We start from the raw sequence: 22969 nt of genomic DNA on the forward strand, positions 1-22969 counted from the left end.
CAGAAAGACAAATGATACTGAAACTGAAGAATAGCGACGGTGTACTTATAAGTAGCAGAGAAGGCATAACTCAAATAGCAGAAGACTACTATAGAGAATTATACAAGGAGCAAGGGAATGATGCCAGCAGTGGGGAAGATGGATCGCAAATTAGTAACACATACAGTATACCCGATATCCTTCCCGATGAAGTAGAAATTGCATTGAAGAAAATGAAGAATCAGAAAGCCCCGGGGGAAGATGAAGTTACTGTAACGTTGTTAAAATTGAGAGGAAGAGACATAACACAAAAACTGGAAAGACTCTCTCCACAAAATGAATTAGAAAAGGTGCAATGGCTAATGAGTGGAATAATGATCATAGTTTTGCTGCATAAGAAAGGAGATAAATTAGAAATTGGAAATTATAGACCAATTAGCTTGGTATCCCACGTTTACAAGTTGTTCACAAGGGTCATTACTAACAGATTAGAAAGAATACTTGATGAGAATCAACCGAAAGAGCAAGCTGGATTTAGGATAGGATTCTCAACTAGGGATCACCTTCACGTAATTTCACAGCTAATAGAGAAAGCAAATTAATATAAAAAACCATTATGCCTGGCATTTGTGGATTATGAAAAGGCATTTGACTCCATATAAACAATGTTTCGGGTACTGGAAAGACAAGGCATAGATACTACGTATATTATGATTTTGAAGAAAATATATGAGAATGCTGCCTCCTTTATTAGACTAGACAAAGATAGTAGGAAATTTAAAATTGAGAAAGGAGTTTGACAAGGAGACACAATATCTCAGAAGTTGTTTACTGCTGCCCTTGAGGAAGCTTTCAGAAGATTAGACTGGTCACAGGAAGGAGTCAATATGAATGGAGAGTACCTAAACCATTTATGATTTGCAGATGACATTGTGATCATAAGCCACGATCTCAAAGAATTAGAGGAAAATCTTAGTCAGTTGTGCACAGTTAGTAAGGATTTTGGACCAAAGATGAATATGGCTAAAACAAAAGTAATGATGAATAAGTATGCCACAGTGAGGGACATAATGATTGAAGGAACAGTAATTGAAAAGGTGGAGTCATATACTTATTTGGGACAAGTCATTGCTGTGATAATGATAAATGGCTGGAAGTCAAGAGAAGAATAAATTTTGGATGGATAGCATTCAGGAAATATAGTCACATACTGAGGAGCACTATCCCAATTTGTCAGAAACTTAAAATAATGAACCAATGTATACTCCCCACCATGACTTATGGAAGTGAAACTTGGGCACTCACCAAAAGAATGGAAGAGAAGCTAAGAACTACACAGCGAAGAATGGAACAAATTATATTGGGAATCAGACTGTTAGATAAGAAGAGAAACTCATGGGTTAGGCAGCAAACTCAAGAAAAGGACATTCTTATCAAAACTAAAGAAGTAAAATGGTCTTGGGCAGGACGCAAAGCTCAAAGCCATGATGACAGATAGACTAAGAAAATAACAGAATGGTACCCAAGAGGAGCTAGAAGAAAACCTGGAAGACAGCGACAGAGATGTATAGATGAAATTCATGAGTTTGTGGGTAGTAAATGGATGGCCATTGCACAAAACAGAAGGAACTGGAAAGTTGCTGGAGAGGCCTTCATCCTGCAGTGGATTGAAAATGGCTGATGACGATGATATTATCACCAAACATAAACGATCTTTAAACGATCGTTTATGATCGTTAAATGATCTTTCGCTGCCAGCCAGGCAGCGAAAGATATAATCTTTTCAGCATGGAAATATGAGTGCAATCAGGAATTTTTTTCCAATATAAACCTATTTCATCAAGGTTGAATATCTGTTTGAGTATGTACACCCCCTCTCATGGCACTTTCTGTAAATATGGTTGCCGCACATTATTTTAAACTTGCGTAATTTAAACACGCATAAAGTAAGAAGTCACTGTATCATGTTTTTATTCTCAGAAAGTGGTGGCAAACAAATATATATATGCATAATGTGTGTATATATATATACATTATGCATATATATTTGTTATATACAGGGTGTCTCAAAAATACACAGCATAACTTCAGGAATGAGTTCCTCGTATATAGACAATAAAAATATTTTATATCAACATAGTTCTGGAAATGCTTGGTTCCCAAGTTTTTAACTGGAATGTCTTATCTCCCGCAGGTGATTTCCTTCATCACAAAGTACTGACAGAATCTGGTGGTTTTTCCATTCCGACCATGTACTCAAATCAGAAACAAGTGGATATGCACTTTATGTACGGTTTAATGGATGGCAATGCTCTGGAGGCTCATCGTTTGTACCACGAAATGTTCCCAGAACAAAGATGTCTAGACAGGAAACATTGAAAGGTCCCCATTGCCGCCTTTGTGAACATGGGACCTTTACACCTCATGCTGCTGACAGGGGACAACCAAGATCTATGACTCCTGAAGTAGAGGAGGTGGACCAACTGCCTAGCCTCCATGCTCACTTATTTAAACCCACTAGATTTCTTCTTGTGGGACCATTTAAAGTCATTGGTGTATTAGACTTCAGTAGCTGATGTGGAAACTCTCCGCAATCGAATTGTGGCGGGTTGTGAGACAATATGAAACATGCCAGGAATTTGGCATCATTTTCGCGAGTCCATGAGATGTCGATGTGAGGCCTGTATTCAGGCAGAAGGTGGACAGTTAAGTGTCATAGACAGACCTTCGAAACTCGGAAACCAAGCATTTTCGGAACTATGTTGATATAAAATATTTTTATTGTGTACATATGAGGAACTCATTCCTGAAGTTATGCCATGTATTTTTGAGACACCCTGTATATTGTGTTCTCTGTCATTACAAAATCATTTAGCTCTCTGTTAGAGTTTAGTAAACTTCTGTCCTCGCCTTCCTTACAGTATTCCTCATGTGTGAATGCAGATGCAAAATGCTCATTCAGTTTGTCAGCTATCTGAGCAGGATTCAACAATCGAACCACCAATATCAAGTGGACCAATCTGATTCATCCCCTTCTGTCTAGAGTTTACATAAGTAAAGAAGTCTTTGTTGTTTTCCTTTGCCAAAGATTTCTTGTAATTAGCCTATGCTTGCCAAATCCTTTGTGACATGGTTACAGACTAGCTTATTTCTACCATAGGCTTCTGTGTCTCATGTATTTTTATTCTCTGCCACGAGCCTCATTATTTCAACCGGCCTTCAATTTGGCCTAAATCTTGAACAGCATTTCTTAGTTGGTATGAAAACCTTGTAGTTTCCAAAATGAATTCCCTGAAGGCTTTCCATTTAGAATTCGCTGTTGTTAACCTCATCATTTGTTTGCACTGTATAGAATTTAAAAATTGTCTAAGACCCCTTTAGTCACCTTTACAAAAGCAAAAACATTTCCTAAACATTCCCCATGGTAGTTACATCTTTGAGTAAATCCCATTTCAGTACACTGTGATCACTGCCACCTAGTGGTTCCTTTATCTCGAGATTCTTAATGCATGAAGAATCACTGCTGATAATCAGATCAAGAGTTTTACTCCCTATGGTTGCCTCTCAAACATACTGCTGTAGGAAACAATCATCCAATAAATCCACAAAAGTAGATTACTGGCCTACTCTATTTTTCTGTACAGTTGTTCATTGCCCTCATCAGAGTCATTAGGCCTATAACACACTCCTACTTTCATTTTTGCTTTTCCAGTGCTTATGTCATACCAAACTTACTCAACATTGCACTGATCACCCATGTCAACTGGATTCATTGCCTTAGTTTTCCTAACTAACAGCATAACTCCCCCATCTTCCCTTCCTATTCTGAGGGCCATTCTCTACACCTTCTACTCCAAATTCAAATCTGCATTCCTTATATCTGTGTGACATCATGTCTCTGATATCCGAACCATATGTGCCCTTGATGTCTCGATCAGCACTTCAAATTCATCAGATTTTTTTACTATACTTCTAGCATCAGTCTACATGCACCTGTTCCTACTTTTAGTTACCCTAATATAGCCCATGTGTTTACTTGTTCCATGATGACTCCTAGCATCCTTGAAATCTCCAATTTTATCCTTTACAATAATGATAAAATGGTATTTATAGGTAGCAAATTGCAGCTTTTTTATATTATAATAAGTACTATATATGTATTTATGGTTGTACACAAACAGAGGAAGAAAGGAAGAGTGTAACCTATATTGAAACAATATGTATTTATATTTTTATTTTGTGTAATACATTGAGATTGAATTTTTTTCCTCTTCCACTTAGGTTTATGATCTGCCGATTTCAGGATAGTCTTCCAATAATGATGAAGTTACCACCCTTTCCATCACCATCATCTGAAAGTAAATTTTTCTTGGGTTAAAGACAGTATTAATTTCAAGATAATAATATAAATTATCTGACAAATGCATTTTGCTGTGAATATTATTTGATTTTTCATCTGCTGTAAGGTGTGTTGGATGTACAACTTATGTGATCGAGACCAGCTAATATTCATAAAATCGGACACATGCTATACTATTGTGATTTTTTCTTGTAAAGAATCTGAGTTCTCATTTTGAATTTAAATCAATGTTTTGAAATTTAACCAAACCAAAAATAAAAATAGAATACTGAATATAATAAATGGGATATTAAGATTATATTTTAAGTCAGGAAATTTCTTACCTGAGATATTTTTCATAACAGCATCCAAGTAAGATGTAATCAGAATAGATGGAAATTCCCTGCTTAAAAGAAGGGAAAAACCTTGCAACAAGACAAAGGAATGAAAATAAGGTTTTACCCTAAATCGATGCATGGGGAATTATTGAAAGTATGATGGGAGAAGATTACCCGAAGCTTGATGGGGGCTTTTTGTCTATATCATCTTCAAAGAGGAAGCGAGCACATGTCAAAGGCTGTATATACTGTGTTTATATATATATATTAGTTAAAAAATGGAAGAATTACTTCTATGGTGTCTTGCAGAACACTTCAGTGCTGATACTCTCCATAGTCGAATAACTATAAAAAAAAAAAGTTAACTGCAGCCATTATCAACCCACTGCAGGATGGAAGCCTCCTCAACAATTCATGCTGAGGGAAATGGACCATAATCTGCCATGCTGGTCCAGTGCAGGTTGGCAGATCGACCGTATTTAGCAGTCAGAGGCTTGAACCCCGGTCTACTCAAAGAGCGTGTGCTCCTGACCACTCGGCTATGGAGGCCAAATGGATTACATGTATTCCACTCTCTCGTAGGGAAGATCAGTGATCCAATGCACCATGGAATCGGGAACAAACGAATCCCAAGCCCGACCCCGTCGAACCACCAAACCACTACCCCAATCTTGAGTGACAGAATACAAAACGTCCGTATTTTTAAAACAATTTTAACTGCTGTGGGACCAAATGGATACATAGTGAATGCATACTTTTAATACTTTAAAACTAATATTATTAAGACATAAAACATTAGGAATCCTCTGACATATTAAGAGACTAAGGAATTTTTGCTACTTCCCTGAAGCGAACATGGCTTTTCAACTAGGATCATGATCACAGGAAAGTGAAACTGCAGGTATTGCGGAAGGAATTTTATAGCATGGAGATTAGTTGCGATCCTGGTATAGGCACGTGAAGGACCATGAATCTGAGATGGGGTAGGGGTGACGTACATTGACTGAATTTTGATGTAATTTAATTTCAAGTGTATCCGAAATTAATAGTTTGGTGTAACCATTTTGGATGCTGAGAATTTTGGCTTCATTGAATAGAAAGGTATGGTCTTCACTGATCAATGTGGAATGCACGTTCCGAAGCCGAGGAGTGGGATGAGTGGAAAGAAGTTGAATGTTGTCTCATTCTTGTATTGGGTATACAATGAGTGGATCCCTGGTATGAGGAGTTTCAATTCTTGCAAGATACAGTGTAGATTAAGTAATTTAATTGGAATGTGAACACTGATTCGACTACATGGTTTTTTAGGGCAGCATGTAGTTTCATTGTGGGTTTGGCTATGATTTTGAATTGTGTGTCTTTGAAAATACCATTTAGTTGTTTGAACTATTGTTCTTTTATAATTGGTAGGGAGTAACCTCTATTTTGAAATCTGTTTTGTAGTGTTTGTATTTCTGTGTTTAGGGCTGATTGAGATGTTGAGTATTTGTAGGCATTAAGAAATTGATTAAGGATGATGATTGAGTATACTGAGTATATTGAGTATACAGGGAGAAAATTGAGTATACTGAGTTATGCAAAGCCATTAGAAAGAGACTCAGAGAGGACATAAGAAGATTTAACACAAGAAAAGTAGAACAAGCATTAAGGGAAAACAAAGGATTTAAATCAGCAGCCATGAGCAGTAATACAGAAAGACAAATGATACTGAAACTGAAAAATAGCGATGGTGTACTTATAAAAAGCAGAGAAGGCATAATTCAAATAGCAGAAGACTACTATAGAGAATTATACAAGGAGCAGGGGAATGATGCCAGCAGTGGGGAAGATGGATTGCAAAGTAGCAACACATACGACCCGATATTCTTCCTGATGAGGTAGAACATGCATTGAAGAAAATGAAGAATCAGAAAGCCCCTAGGGAAGATGAAGTTACTGTAACGTTGTTAAAATTGGGAGGAAGAGACATAACACAAAAACTGGCAAGACTCTTCACAAAGTGCATTAGAAAAGGTGTAATGCTTAAGCATTGGAATAATGCAATCATAGTTTTGCTGCATAAGTAAGGAGATAAATTGGAAATATAGATCAAATAGCTTGTTATCCCATATCTACAAGTTGTTCACAAGGGTCATTACTAACAGATTAGAAAGAATACTTGATGAGAATCAACCAAAAGAGCAAGCTGGCTTAAGGACAGGATTCTCAACTATGGATCACCTTCACGTTATATCACAGCTAATGGAGAAAGCAAATGAATATAAAACACCATTATGCCTGGCATTTGTGGATTATGAAAAGGCATTTGACTCCATACATCATAAGGCAGTGTTTCGGGCACTGAAAAGACATGGTATAGATACCCCATATATTATGATTTTGAAGAAAATATATGAGAGTGCTATCTCCTTTATTAGACTAGACAAAGACAGTAGGAAATTTAAAATTGAGAAAGGAGTTCGATAAGGAGACACGATATCTCCGAAGCTGTTTACTGCTGCCCTTGAGGAAGCTTTCAGAAGATTAGACTGGTCGCAGAAAGGAGTCATTGTGAACGGAGAGTACCTAAACTATTTACCATTTTCAGTTGACATTGTGGTCATAAGCCACCATCCCAAAGAATTAGAGGAAAATCTTAATCAGTTATGCACAGTTAGTAAGGATTTTGGACTAAAGATGAATATGGCTAAAACAAAAGTAATGATGAACAAGTATGCCGCAGAAAGGAAAATAATGATTGAAGGAGCAGTAATTGAAAAGGTGGAGTCATATACTTATCTGGGACAAGTTATTAGCTGTAATAATGATAAATGGCTGGAAGTCAAGAGAAGAATAAATTTTGAATGGATAGCATTCAGGAAATATAGTCACATACTGAAGAGCAATATCCCAGTTTGTCTGAAACGTAAAATAATGAACCAATGTATGCTCCCCACCATGACTTATGGAAGTGAAACTTGGGCACTCACCAAAAGAATGGAAGAGAAGCTGAGAACTACACAGTGAAGAAGGAACAAATTATATTGGGAATCAGACTGTTAGATAAGAAGAGAAACACATGGATTAGGCAGCAAACTCAAGTAAAGGACATTCTTATCAAAACTAAAGAACTAAAATGGTCTTGGGCAGGACACATAGCTCAGAGACATGATGACAGATGGACTAAGAAAATAACAGAATGGTATGCAAGAGGAGCTAGAAAAAAATCTGGAAGACAAAGGCGGAGATGGATAGATGAAATTCATGAGTTTGTGGGTAGTAAATGGATGGCCAGTGCTCAAAACAGAAGGAACTGGAAAGTTGCTGGAGAGGCCTTCATCCTGCAGTGGATTGAAAATGGCTGATGATGATGATGATAAGGATGATGAATCTTTTATGGGTCAAGGGGGTGGTAGCTGTTGTAATGAAGAAGATCCCTACCCATTATAAATGAAATAAGGATACAAGTAAAAAACAGATTATGTAATACCTCTCCTGCTATCAACAATAATAACATAAAAAGTATTTTATTGCTTTACCATATATTGAACAATGGTTCAAACACCTAAATAATATTTTCAAAGACACACAATTCAAAATCATAGCCAAACCCACAATGAAACTACATGCTGCCGTAAAATACCACGTAGTCCAATCCGTGTCCACATTCCAATTAAATGACTTAGTCTACACTGTATCTTGCAAGGATTGCAACTCCCAATCCAGGGATCCACTCGTACACTCAATATGAGAATAAGAAAACATTCAACATCTGTCCTGCCATCCTGCTCCTTGGCTTCAGAACTTGCATTCCACATTGATCAGTGAAAACCATACCTTTCTATTCAACGAAGCAAAAATTCTCAGCATCCAACATGATTACTCCAAACTATTAATTTTGGAGACACTTGAAATTAAATGACATCAAAATTCAGTCAATGCACATCGCACCTACCCCATCTCAGATTCATGGTTGGTCACTCGCATGCACTAGGATCACAACTAATCTCCATGCTATAAAATCCCTCCCCCCCCCCCCCACAATACCTGCGGTTTCACTTTCCTGAAATCATGATCCTAGTCAAAAAGCCCCGTTTGTTTCATAGAAGTAGCAAAAATTCCTTAGTCTCTTAATATTTCAGAGGATTCCTAATGTTTTTATGTCTTAATAATATTAGTTTTAAAGTATTAAAAGTATACATTCACTATGTATCTATTTGGTCCAACAGCAGTTAAAATTGTTTTAAAAATACAACATTTTTTATTCTCTCAAGATTGGGGTCCACAGGTTTCTGATTCCATGGTGCATTGGATCACTGATCTTGTCTACGAGAGAGAGAGTGGAATACATGTAATCGATTTGTATAATTATTCAACTACAGAGAGTGTAATAATTATACAAATAATTATACAATGTCCTTGAGGTAATTCTTCCATTTTTTAACTAATTTACTTATAATGTAGAACTTATGGAGTCATTGCTGCTCTGTTATCCATTAATTATCCCTTATATCTGTGTCACACAGATATAAGGGATGCAGAACTGCAATTTGGGGAGTACAACGTCTACAGAAAGGATAGACAGGATAGGAAGGGAGGAGGGGTTATGCTATTAGTTAAGAAATACATAAAAACCAAGGAAGTGAAGCCACTCGACATCGCTGGACAGTGCAGTGTTGAGTCAGTTTGGTCTGACATAAGCATTGGGAGATCAAAATTGAGAGTAGAAGTGTGCTATAGGCCTAATGACTCTGATGAGTATAATAAGGAACTGTACAGGGAAATAGAGTGGGCCAGTAAATCAGAGAGTCTTATAATGGGAGATTTTAATTTCCCAGATATTGACTGGAATTTGGGGCTGGTTACTCACACACTAGCAGGGCTTTTGTGGATTTATTGGATGATTGTTTTCTACATCAGCATGTTCGGAAGGCAACTAGGGGGAGTAATACTCTTGATTTGATTATCAGCAGTGATTCTTCATGCATTAAGAATCTGCAGATAAAGAACCACTAGGTGGCAGTGATCACAGTGTGCTGAAGTGGGATTTACTCAAAGAGGTAACTACCATTAGGGGTAAAGGGAAGGGTTATTGCTTCCGTAAAGGCGACTACGATGGACTGAGACAGTATTTAAATTCTATACAGTGGGACCAACTGATGATGTTACCAACAGCAAATTCAAAATGGGAAGCATTCAAAGAACTTATCTTGGAAGCTACTAGGCTTTACATACCAACTAAGAAATATTGTTCAAGGTTTAGGCCAAAATGGATGTCAGATGAACTAATGAGGCATATGGCAGAGAAGAAAAATGCATGGGATACTTACAAATTAACACATGACACAGAAGCCTATGATAGATACAAGTTGATATGCAACCAAGTTACAAAGGAGGTTAGGCAGGCGAAGGCAGATTACGAGAAATCCTTGGCAAGGGATGCAAAGAAAAACAGCAAAGAGTTCTTTACTTATATAAACTCTAGAAGGAAGGGGGATGAATCACATTGGTCCACTTGATATTGATGGGTCAACTGTTGATGATCCTGCTCAGGTAGCTAACAAACTAAATGAATATTTTGCATCGACATTCACACATGAGCAGTTATTCAGCAAGGGGAATGCCAGAGGTGTATTCAAATCTAGCAGTAAGCTACAGAATCTTGAAATAACTGGGAGTAAAGTGGAGGAGAAACTGTTGAAGATAAACACAAGAAAGGCACCCGGGGTGGATGGGATATATCCAGTTATATTAAAGGAGGCAGCAAAGGAAGTAAGCAAACCCTTAGCCATAATTATGAGAGCTTCCTTGGACTCAGGGGAGGTACCCATAGACTGGAAAAGTGCAAATGCAACCCCAATTCACAAAGGAGGATCAAAGGCTGACACAAGTAATTATAGACCTGTGAGCTTAACTTCTGTTCCAGGAAAATTAATGGAGGCACTGGTTAAAGAAGCACTGCAGGATCATTTAGACAAGACTTCAGTTATAGCTCAGACACAGCATGGTTTTGTTAAGGGGAAGTCTTGCCTGACCAACTTGATTGGATACTATGATGCAGTCACAAAAGAACTGGATGCAGGGAATAACTCTGATATTATATACTTGGATCTTAGAACGGCTTTTGATGCTGTTGCACATGGAAGACTGCTACACAAATTGGAGCAGTGTGACATTGGAGGCTAATTGCTACTATGGATAAAGGGGTGGTTGAGGGGGAGAAAACAGAGAGTGGTAAACAATGGACACTGCTCATCGTGGACTAATGTGATTAGTGGAGTCCCCCAGGGCTCAGTGTTGGGTCCATTATTGTTTTCTGTATTTATAAATGATATTGATGATGGTATATCAAGCTTAATGTCGAAGTTTGCAGACGATACAAAGGTTGGCAGGGTTGTCAAGGACACTACTGACACTATGCTGCTGCAACAGGATCTGGAAAGGGCTGAGAGGTGGCAAATGAAGTTTAACACTGACAAATGTAAAGTACTACACATGGGAAACAGCAACCCCAGAGCAACGTATCAACTCTGTGGTACTACACTGACAGTGGTAAGAGAATGAAAGGGACTTGGGGGGTGGTTGTGCAGGCAGATATGAAGTTCTCTGAGCAGTGCAGACAGGCTGCAAGAGTAGCTCATGGAGTATTGTCAATGATATACAGGAATTTTTCCAGCAGGGATAAGGAGGTGATTATTCCATTGTATAAGGCAATGGTCAGGCCACACCTAGAGTACTGTATACAGGTCTGTAGGCCTCATTTCATAAAGGATGTAGAGCTGCTGGAACGAGTACAGAGAAGGGCAACAAGATTAGTGAATGGAACAAAGGGGTGCTCTTACGAAGAAAGGCTTAAGTTTTGCAAATTACAGTGTCTGGAGACTAGGCACCAGCGAGGTGATCTGATAGAGGTGTATAAAGCCTTGAATGGTTTAAGCATGCTCAATGCTGATGGGATTCTTCCTCTCGCTCAGAAAAATCACCTGAGAGGGCATAAATTCAAATTGAGGAAAGACAGATGTAGGATAGACGTGCGGAAGTTTGCCTTTAGCCAGCGGGTGGTTGGTTGGTGGAACAGACTTCCATCCCTTGTGGTGGAGGTTGATAGCCTAAATAAGTTTAAGGCTCAGCTGGACAGGTATTTTGAACGAACAGAGGGGTGAAGTGGAAGTGGGTGTTTTTTTTTTTTTTTTTTTTTTTGGCTGATGCTGCCTGAACTTGCTTTCTTGCATCAAATGCCTCTACTAATGCTGATGCTAATGCTAATTATCTCTCTCTCTCTCTCTCTCTCTCTCTCACACACACACACACACACACACACACACACACACACACACACACACACACACACACACACACACACACACACACACACACACACACACTCACTCACTCACTCACACATAGGGTAAATCAAAAAATTTTTTGGCTGGTGCAGCATAAGCCTCAGGCTTCCATACATCATATGGCTAATAATAAGTTATTAGTGCATATTATCATTCCATGTGAAGGTAATAAGGAATTGCCAAAGGTTTCATAGCATAATACTAATATTAAATAAGTTTTATTATCAAGGTGTAATTGTGTGGATAATTTACTTACTCTTGATAGAAATAGTCCATGAAGACAACAGCTCATTTATAAATGCCTAAGAGATATAAAGCAGTATTTAATAATATTATTTTATTTCTTTAGATGTTTGTTTGGTAGCTCCTCATATTAATGAATTTCGGAACAGTAGTATTCCTTGTGAAGAGTTGAAATTTATAAGTAAGTAGCAATTTAATAATTATTATATTCTTAGAATAAAGCACAATTTTCTGTTTCCTACGGGACTATATGAAAAATTAGCATAGAAGTATTATTCATTATTAATATTCCAGTTTCAATAAGTGCCGTTATCAACATAGTTACCAAAGAACTTTTATGCCGATGAATACTATTAGCAAGCCACACTACTTACATATGCAGTACATTTCATATGCGCATATTTTGTTTATATAGTTTTGTTATTTTTATATGTGACTTTATTAATAACTTAACAGATTTTAACTTTTTTTTCTGAAAATGTGTATAAATTAAGTTTGGCTACTTTTAACTGAAATACTTTAATACTGTAAGTATAAATGGGCCTGTGTACTGGGATCCATGGTACAATGAAATAAGATAAGTGTAAATCCAGTAAATATCTTTAATTATGAATACTTTGGAGCTTTTGAGACAATCGTGTCTCTTCTTCAACAGAGTTTGAATTTAACAGATACAGTTATGCGTGCAGTGAGGCGTGTGAAGGCATATTATTCAGTCATTAAACTGGCATTCATTGTTGCTGCAGGGACATGCACAGTTCTTCTCCAACGCTTGTCGAGGTATAAAATGGTTGTCTCCAAGACTGCACTTTCATATCATTCTGGAAACTATGGGGGGGCTGATGTATTTCTTTTAAGTTTAATGGACAGTTGGATTTAGCAGATAACCCTTTTCCCTATAAATTCCATTAAATTGACATTTTACTGTACTAATATTAATCATACACAACTTTAAATCATACAATAATTTAAGGAAAGATTGGCATAATTAACATCTTAAAGACATCATTCAGTTAATTAAATTAGAATACAAAACTTTACTTTTTCTATCATTTACCAATTACACTCCTGAGCTCCTACCTGTCTTTGAAGAAATTAAGAACTGCAATAAATAAAAAAACATCTTGTTTCTTCTTTCTTTATGTTCCAAATTTATTGTAATGATTGATATTTTCAGTATGTTCCTGTGATAAAAGCTCTACTATTAAAGTTCTCAAAACAACATTATTGCTATCTGTTCAATGAAAGCATTCCACAGTATACAATTGTTAAAAAAAGGAAACAGAAAACATTTTAAATAAACGTTAAATTGAAAATGAATTAAAATTAAATGAATTAATAATTCAAATGTGAAATTTTATATATTTCTTGATACAGTATATGTGAATTGCATATTTATTCATGTGTATGTAGGGCACCAGAATGAACACCAGAATCTCTGATTCTTCTGTTATTTTGGGGGTAAGGGTATTAATTGGTTGAATATATGTATAATTGAAAGGGGAAAAAAAACAGTAAAATATACTAACAATTATGTGGCCCAGGTGGGAGAGCCATTTTGAATCAGAGCGAAGTAATACCTTTGTGTTGTTGGTGTTGAACACCAGAATCTGTGACTCCTCTGTTATTTTTGGGGAAGGGCAATTGAGACAACCATCAGTCAAGAGCAATGTTGAATCCAGAGTGTTTGCACCTGGGGGGGAGAAAATGTAAACTTTATGGGTACATGCACCAGGGGAGAAGAATGTAAACTTAGGGTGGTATATGTGTATAGTTTTTATTATTATTTAATAATATGTTATTAACAAATATGATGTTACAAAGAAATCTGTATATTTATGAATGTACAGATTTTTTCAGGCAAATGTACAGATCAGTTCAGGCAAATCTCTTCATTCTCTGCGATCCATTCGTCTTGTCTGCGATATACAAAGAATTAGTCACAAGTAGACTGTTTGTGCAAAACACTATCAAGACACTTGAAATAATGGCTTTTAGTTACAATTTGTGCAGCCAGAAATATTGCCCATTTAATTATTTTGAAAATTTTGTGTCTTTTGAATTTTAGTGATTTATTTTCCTTGTGTACCACCTAATGAGTGCCACACTTATTTGATGTGAATTTTTGTGTTGTGTATATTTGACATCAATTTATTGAATTTGTGTTTTATAATTAAAACATTGTGTAAACTGATATGGCCCCTAAAGAACACAGTAAGAAGAAAATTTTAATTAAAATTAAACAAAAAATTGTGATGGAAATTTCAACCTTTGAGGTCTTTGAATGAATATTAAAATAAAAATTACTATTTTTTGCCAGGGGGAAATTTTATTCCACCGGGGTGAAACTCACCCCCCTGGATGTAACACTGGTCAAGAGTGAAGTCTAATGATTTTACTTTATGGCAGTGTTAGGTGGGTCAGAAAACTGCTAGCTTGGGGGATACACGGACTAATAGATTAACAGTAGCCGCTGACATCAGTGAAAGTGATTCTTGCACTGCTTATATTGGAATGAGCAGCAGCCTGGAAAACAAGATGCAGGGAATTTCAGAAAATGGCCCAGGTACCAAGCGATTTTGTGATCAAGTGTCTTTGCCAGTAAATTTGTGCTCTTTTTGGTGAAATAAAATCATTTTCTTGTTTTCAGCGTTACATTAACACTCAGTTAATTCAATAAAGAAAACATTTTACTAGATCAGAAGGAAAAGAAATCTTTCTTTCTTCTCTTACTTTTTCCTTTTATTACTAACCCATTACTGCTTGGTCACAAAGGTGGCACTGCTTCTGCTGCCTCCATGTAGTGGGGCTGGTAACCGGGAAGGAAAAAGCTCATCCTTCCAGGGCGAAATAGAGCAAACAGTTCCTAAGACCCAGAAATCCACTATAGGTACCCCTAAGACAGTTCGTCACTTAAGATCAGGAGACTTACTGGTTGATGTTGCCAATGCTTGACAGTCTGAGCAATTACTAAAACTAAAAGACTTTTGGTGGAACTTCTGTCACTGTTTCACCACGTTTCCCTGAACACACAAAGAGGTGTCATCACTGAATGGGATCTCATGAACATGTCAGATGAAGAGAGAAAACAAGAACTACAAGATCAAGGAGTCATCAATGTCAAAAGAATAATGACAAAGAAAGGTGGCATACTAGTTCTTACTCAGAACATAATACTCACTTTTGATAACCTTAAACCACCAACAGTGATCAAAGCAGGTTATCTTAACTGCTGTGTTAGAGCATACATTCCAAACCCCTTACGCTGCTACAAGTGCCAGAAGTTGGGGCATTCACAGACAGTCTGCAGAGGAGCAGCTGCCTGTGCTGCATATGGATCCACTGCACACATGAATACTGATTATACAGCTACAACACCGAGTTGTCCAAATTGCAGAGAAGCACATCTAGCATTTTCCAAGGAGTGTCCCCTTTGGAAAAATGAAAAACACATACAGCGGTGCAAAATTGAACACAATGTTATGTACCAAGAGGCTAAAAAATCTGTACAAATGCTGAATACCAATAAACCAACCTATGCTCAACTAATGAAAAATCAAATATCAATTGCAATGCAAACGGTGGTAATACCACCAAATGAATCACTATCTGATTGGACAAGATCAGTATTGGCCACTGTTCCACTAAACCCAACAGCAAGCAAAAAAAGGAAAGCTATAAATATGCTGATTACCGTACAAACAGATGCCACTCCATATACCCCCCGCAGGGTATATGGGAAGTGTCAGGGTAACTAGGAATAGGAATAGGTGCATGTATGCCAGTGCTAGAAATATAATAAATAAATTTGATGAATTTGAAGTGTTGGTCAAGACATCAAAGGCAGATATTGTTGGGATATCAGAGACGTGGTGTCACATTGATATTAGGAATGCAGAATTGGAATATGGGGAGTACAATGTGTACAGAAAGGATAGACAGTCAGAAGGGAGGAGGTGTCATGCTTTTAATTAAGAAAAACATACAATCAAAAGAAGTGCATCCAGTTGATATAGATGAACAGTGCACTGTTGAGTCAGTTTGGTGTGACATAAGCACTGCGAAAGCAAAAATAAGAGTAGGAGTGTGTTAAAGGCCTAATGACTCGAATGAGTACAATGAACAATTGTACAGAGAAATAGAGTGGGCTAGTAAATCAGAATGTCTTATATAGGGGGATTTTAACTTCCAGATATTGACTGAAACTTGTGGGTTGGTCACTCACACACTAGTAAGACTTTTGTGGATTTATTAGATGATTGTTTTCTGCAGCAGCATGTTCGGGAGGCAACCAGAGAGGGTAATACTCTCGATCTGGTTATCAGCAGTGATCATTCGTGTATTAAGAATTTGCAGATAAAGGAACCACTAGGTGGCAGTGATCACAGTGTACTGATGTGGGATTTACTTAAAAATATAATTACCATCAGGGGTAAAGGAAAGGGTTTTGCTTCCGTAAAGGTGAGTACAGTGGGCTCAGACAGTTTTTAAATTCTGTACAGTGGGATCAACTGACGATGTTACCAAGAGTAAATTCTAAGTGGCAAGCATTCAAGGTATTAATCATGGATGCTACTAAAAGTTTCATACCTATTAAGAAATATTGTTCAAGGTTTAGGCCTAAATGGTTATCAAATGAACTAATGAGACTCATGACAGAGAAGAAAAATGCATGGGATGCATATAAATTATCAAGCGAATCAGAAGCCTATGGCAGATATAAGCTAGTCTGTAATCAGGTCACAAAGGAAGTTAGGCAGACGAAGGCAGATTATGAGAAATCTTTGGGAAAGGATGCTAAGAAAAACAGCAAGGATTTCTTTACTTATATAAACTCTAAAAGGAAGGGGATGAATCTGATTGGTCCACTTGATATCGATGGTTCGACTATTGATGATCCTGCTCAGATAGCAAACTAACTGATTGAGTATTTTGCATCTACATTCACACATGAGGAGTTATTAAGGTTTGAAAATAGCAGAAGGTTATCAAATTGTAGCAGGGTGCTAAATGATTGTGTAATAACTGAGAGAAAGCGGAGGACAAATTGTTGAATTTAAACATAAGAAAGACACTTTGGGTGGATGGGATCTATCTAGTTATATTAATGGAGGTGGCAAAGCAACTAAGGAAATCCCTAGCCATAATTATGTGAGCATCCTTGGACTCAAGGGAGGTCCCCACTGACTGGAGATATGCAAATGTATCCCCAATTGACAAAGGGGGACTGAAGAGTGACATGAGTAATTACAGACCAGTTAGTTTAACTTCTGTTCCAGGTAAAATAATGGAGTCACTGGTTAAAGATGCATTCATCTAGTAGTAGTAGTAGTGGCATGTGATGCAAGAAAGAAAATGTATGAGCTTATGCAGCATCAGCCAAAAAAAAAAAAATAATCACACCATTCCCTCCAAATGCCTGTCCAGTTCCTCCTTAAATTTATTCAACCTATCAACTTCCACAACAACATATGGAAGTTTGTTCCAGCAATTAACCACCCGCTGGCTAAAGGCAAATTTCCGCACATCTATTCTACATCTGTCCTTTCTTAATTTGAATTTATGCCCCCTTAGGTTCGTAATCTGAACAAGTGGAAGGATCCCATCAGAATTCAGCGTGCTGAACCCATTCAAGGCCTTATACACCTCAAAGACAAGTCAAGACAAGACTGCAGCAATAATTCAGACACAGCATGGGTTTGTTAAGGGGAAGTCTTGTCTGACAAATTTGATAGGATATTATGATGTGGTTACAAAGGAACTGGATGCAAAAAATAATTTTGATATCATATATTTGGATTTCAGGAAAACTTTTGACTGTTGCACATGGAAGACTGTTGTACAAATTGGAGCAGAAGGTATTAAGGGTAAGTTGCTACAATGGATAAAAGGATGGTTGAGTGGGAGAAGACAGAGGGTGGTAATCAATGGGTGCTGTTCTTTATGGACTTATGTTATTAGCGGAGTCCCACAGAGTTCGGTGTTGGGTCCACTGTTGTTTTGTATATTTATCAGCGATATTGATGAAGTTATATCAGTGTCGAAGTTTGCAGATGATACAAAGGTTGGCAGGGTTGTTAATGATAGTAATGGCAGTGTGCTACTGCAACAGGATCTAGAAAATTTGGGCAGATGGGCTAAGAAGTGGCAACTGAAGTTTAACCTTGACAAATGTAAAGTACTGCATATGGGTAGAAGTAACCACAGAGAAATGTACCAACTGTGTGGTACTACACTTAAGGTGGTAGAAAATGAAAAAGACCTGGGAGTAATTGCGCAGATATGAAGTTTTCTGAACAATGCAGACAGGCTGCCAAGGCAGGTCATGGGGTTTTGTCAGTGATATATAGGAATTTTGCTAGCAGGGAAAAGGAGGTGATTTTCCCTCTGTATAAGGCAATGGTCAGGCCACGCCTTGAGTACTGCATACAGGTCTGGAGGCCTCATTTTAGGAAGGATGTAGATTTGCTTGAATGTATACAGAGAAGGGCAACAAGATTTGTGAGGGGAATGAAGGGATCCTTTTACCAAGAGAGGCTTAAGTTCTGCAAATTGCAGTGGCTGGAGACTAGGCACCTGCGCTGTGATCTGATTGAGGTGTATAAGGCCTTGAATGGGTTGAGCACGCTGAATTCTGATGAGATCCTTTCACTCGTTCAGATTATGAACCTTAGGGGGCATAAATTCAAATTAAGAAAAGGCAGATGTAGAATAAATGTGTGGAAATTTGCCTTTAGCCTGCTGGTGGTTAATTGCTGGAACAAACTTCCATCTGTCATTGTGGAAGTTGATAGGTTAAATAAATTTAAGGAGGAACTGGACAGGCATTTGGAGGGAATGGTGTGATTTTTTTTTTTGGCTGATGCTGATACACTTGCTTTCTTGTATCACATGCCACTACTACTGCTACTGCTTCTCCTGAAACAAACCAAACAGAATGAATGGACTTAGAAGATAGTTCACAGCACGATGAACAGGTTAGAACTATTCACTGAGGAGGATATGGACACAGGAAAGCCATACTTTTCAAAGAAGGGGAAAGTGAAACCTGAGTGAAACAAACCTTCAACCCCTCAAAAATAAATCGAAGTTTCTACTAAACCCAGACAGTGCTTACATTTCTGCAGAGAAACTGTAGAGGATATTGCAGCAATTTAAGCGACATCCAAGATCTCCTCACACCATATGATCCTATCGCTGTCTGACTACAGGAAACTAACCTAACCCCACATATAACTGTTTCTCTCCAGAACTATACAATTCATCAGCAAGGTTGTGTTTTAAACAACCTGATCAATCCGGCACATGGAGGTGTAGCATTGATAATCAACACTCGAATACCCTCCAAACTATTTCCATTAAAAACGAACATTGAGGCAGTTGCAGTCAACATTAATTTTGACTTGACTACAGTCTTGCTATACTTGCACCCTAATCAAAATATAAGTTATGATGATGTAAGAGAATTAGTGGTACTTCCTGAACCCTACTTCATCCTAGGGGACTTCAATAGTCACCATCTGTTATGGGAAATCAAAGCATGGACAAATGTGGACAAATTATAGAAAAGTTACTTGACCAGCATAATTTGATTACTCTTAATAATGGCGCACACATTTATGCACATTTACCTACAGGATCTACTTTAGCTATTGATGTCTCTCTCTCTGGAGCCGCCTCCGTAGCCAGGTGGGAAGGAGCAGCAGTGCGTAGCACACGCTTCTTGATTAGACCGGGGTTCAAGCCCGTCACCACCAAATATGGAGGATGCGGAAAGGTCAGGGAATGACCACAGCATATCCCGGAGCAATATGGCCTTAGCTGCTAATGCTCCTAAAAATCAAATAACAAACAAGATGTCTCTCTCTCTCTGTGTTCAGCATCCATATATCCCCTATTTGGATGGACTATCTGTAGCAGTCTGCTGGGTAGTGACCATTACCGAGTGATATACCACATTGATGCAAACATTCTCCACTTTTCTAACAGAACTGCCAAATGGAACTTTTTCAAAGCAAAATAGGATATGTACAAGCAGCTAGCAATACTGGAAGAAAAGCAGGTAAACTTGGCATCCATAAACTTGTCCACAGAATGTATATCTAACCAAATACTACAGGCAATACACAAAGCAATCCAACAAAATATTAGCATGCTCAAAATTGTGGTGGAATTATGAATGAAGAATGGCTAAAAAAGAAAATAGTGCAAGGAATGCTTGCAGGAAGTTTCAAACAACAGCCAATCTCATCCGCTTCAAACAGGCTCGGGAAAAAGCAAAATGTATTAGGCAGACTATCAAAAGGGAAGTATGGAGATGTTTTGCCTCCACAATTACAAGAACAATAAAAGCACAAATGATATGGGCCAAAATATAATGTATGTACTTTAAATATCCACACATCAGTGTTCCCATACTCCCTGTAAATGGTTGTGATGTTACAACGCCAGTGGAAATTGCAAATACATTGGGCAATTTGTTCGTGGAAATCTCAGCCACGACATCTTATACACCTCCTTTTCAGGTGCAAAAGGCACAGGCTGAGAAACATTTCATCAACTTCGAACCAGCATCTAGTGCTGCAAACAATCTCCCCTTCACAATGTCAGAATTGCACCATGCTTTAGCTACCACAAAACTCAGTGCAGCAGGACCAGATGGAATACTCTACATCATGATCAAGGGCAGATATTGTTGGGATATCAGAGATAAGCAGTCACACAGACATAAGCAGTGCAGAATTGGAATTTGGAGAGTAAAATGTGTACAGAAAGAATAGACACTACAGGCAGGGAGGAGGGGTTATGCTGTTAGGTAAGAAACACACAAAATCTAAGGAAGTGCATCCAATTGATGTTGGAGGACAATGCAATGTTGAATCAATGTGGTGTGACATAAGCACTGGGAAAGGAAAAATAATAGTAAGTGTGTGTTATAGGCCTAATGAATCTGATGAGTATAATGAGCAATTTTGCAGAGAATTAGAGTAGGCCAGTAAATCAGAATATCTTATAATGGGGGATTGTGTGGGAGTGACCATCACACTGGAACTTGTGTGATGGTCACTCCCACACTAGCAAGACATTTGCGGATTTATTGGATGACTGTTTTCTACAGCAACATATTTGAGAGGCAACCAGAGGGAGTAATACTCTTGGTCTTGATTATCAGCAGTGATTATTCATGCATTAAGAATTTGCAGATAAAGGAACCACTGGGTGACAGTGATCACAATGTATTGATATGGGAATTACTTAAACTGTAACTACCATCAATGCTAAAGGGAAGGGCTATTATTACTTTCATAAAGGTGACTACAGGGGTCTCAGACAGTTTTTAAATTCTGTACAGTGAGATAAACTGATAATGTTACCAATATTGAATTCTAAATGGGAAGCATTCAAAGAATTAATCTTAGAAGCTACTAGGCTTTTCATACCAACTAAGAAATATTGTTCAAGATTTAGGCCTAAATGGATGTCAGATGAACTAAGACACGTGTCATAGAAGAAAAATGCATGGGATACATATAAATTAATAGGTGACCCAGAAGCCTATGTAGATATAAGCTGGTCTGTAACCTAGTCGCAAAGGAGGTTAGGCAGGCAAAGGCAGATTATGAGAAATCTTTGGCAAAGGATGCAAAGAAAAACAGCAGAGTTCTTTAATTATGTAAACTCTAGAAAGAAGGGGATGAATCAGATAGGTCCACCACTTGATATCGATGGTTCGACTGTTGATGTTCCTTCTCAGGTAGCTACCAAACTAAGTGAATATTTTGCATCTACATTCACACATGAAGAGTTATTCAGGGAGGGGAATTCCAGAGGTGTATTAAACTTTGGCAGTAAGCTAGATAATCTTGTAATAAATGAGAGTAAAGTGGAGGGAAAATTGTCGAAGATAAACATAAGAAAGGCACCTGGGGTGGATGGAATCTATCCAGTTATATTAAAGGAGGCAGCAAAGGAAGTAAGGAAACCCTCAGCCATAATTATGAGAGCTTCCTTTTACTTAGGGGAGGTACCCATGGACTGGAGATGTGCAAATGTGACTGCAATCCATAAAGGCGGTGCATGGCAACCTCCGTAGAGTTGTCCTGCTTAAAACCATACTGATTGTTGGAATGTAAATCTGTTTCTGTGTAATATTGAACTAATCTGCTGTATATTAGTCTTTCATATATTTTCCCTATTACAGGGACTAGGGCTATTGGTCTGTATGATTTGGGATCAGTAGGGGTTTTTCAGGATTTTTTGAGAATTAATCTTAACACTGCTTTTTTCCATATTTTTGGGAATATACCTTCTGTCATACAGTTATTATATAGTGCTATTAATTTGTCTGGTGCTATTTCTGCTAATCTTTCGATAATCTCAACCTCTAAGAGATCAAAACCTCAGCATTTACTGTTTTTGGTTTTAGATAGTGCTATTTCTAAGTCTTGTAGCGTAAACAGAGGTTCAATATTGGCATTGCATTGTCATATTCAGTGTTTTCTTTTATAATGTCTAGCTGGGTGGGGGAATGATTCTCAGTTTCAGTCTGAATGATACTGTCTAGGATGTTATTTACCGAATCCACCCAACACTGTGTTGGGATTCCATCTGGTTTGACAGTAGTTTTTAGGATATCTCCTCTTGGCAGCATGTTGGTCACTATTCTGTAGACAACTTCCCAAGGGTTATTGTTTCTAGTAGTTCCCACCAAGTGCCTCCAGCATTCCTTTTTCTTGTCTCTTATG

The 22969-nt window shown here is 37.8% G+C and overlaps 1 protein-coding gene across 1 annotated transcript in view; it reads left to right on the top strand.

Moving 5' to 3' along the window:
* Positions 1 to 22969, top strand: part of LOC150079336 (uncharacterized) — a 283854-nt gene that overhangs the window by 78189 nt on the left and 182696 nt on the right. Inside the window, exons 7-8 of the mRNA XM_090383035.1 lie at positions 4261 to 4337; positions 12331 to 12405. Coding sequence (XP_090239161.1) covers positions 4261 to 4337; positions 12331 to 12405 — 152 coding nt within the window. The remainder of the gene's footprint in view (positions 1 to 4260; positions 4338 to 12330; positions 12406 to 22969) is intronic.

The sequence above is a fragment of the Mastigoproctus giganteus genome, chromosome 10 (genome assembly GCF_048544385.1).
Source record: "Mastigoproctus giganteus isolate SK-2022 chromosome 10, ASM4854438v1, whole genome shotgun sequence".
In the NCBI taxonomy this organism is placed as follows: domain Eukaryota; kingdom Metazoa; phylum Arthropoda; class Arachnida; order Uropygi; family Thelyphonidae; genus Mastigoproctus; species Mastigoproctus giganteus.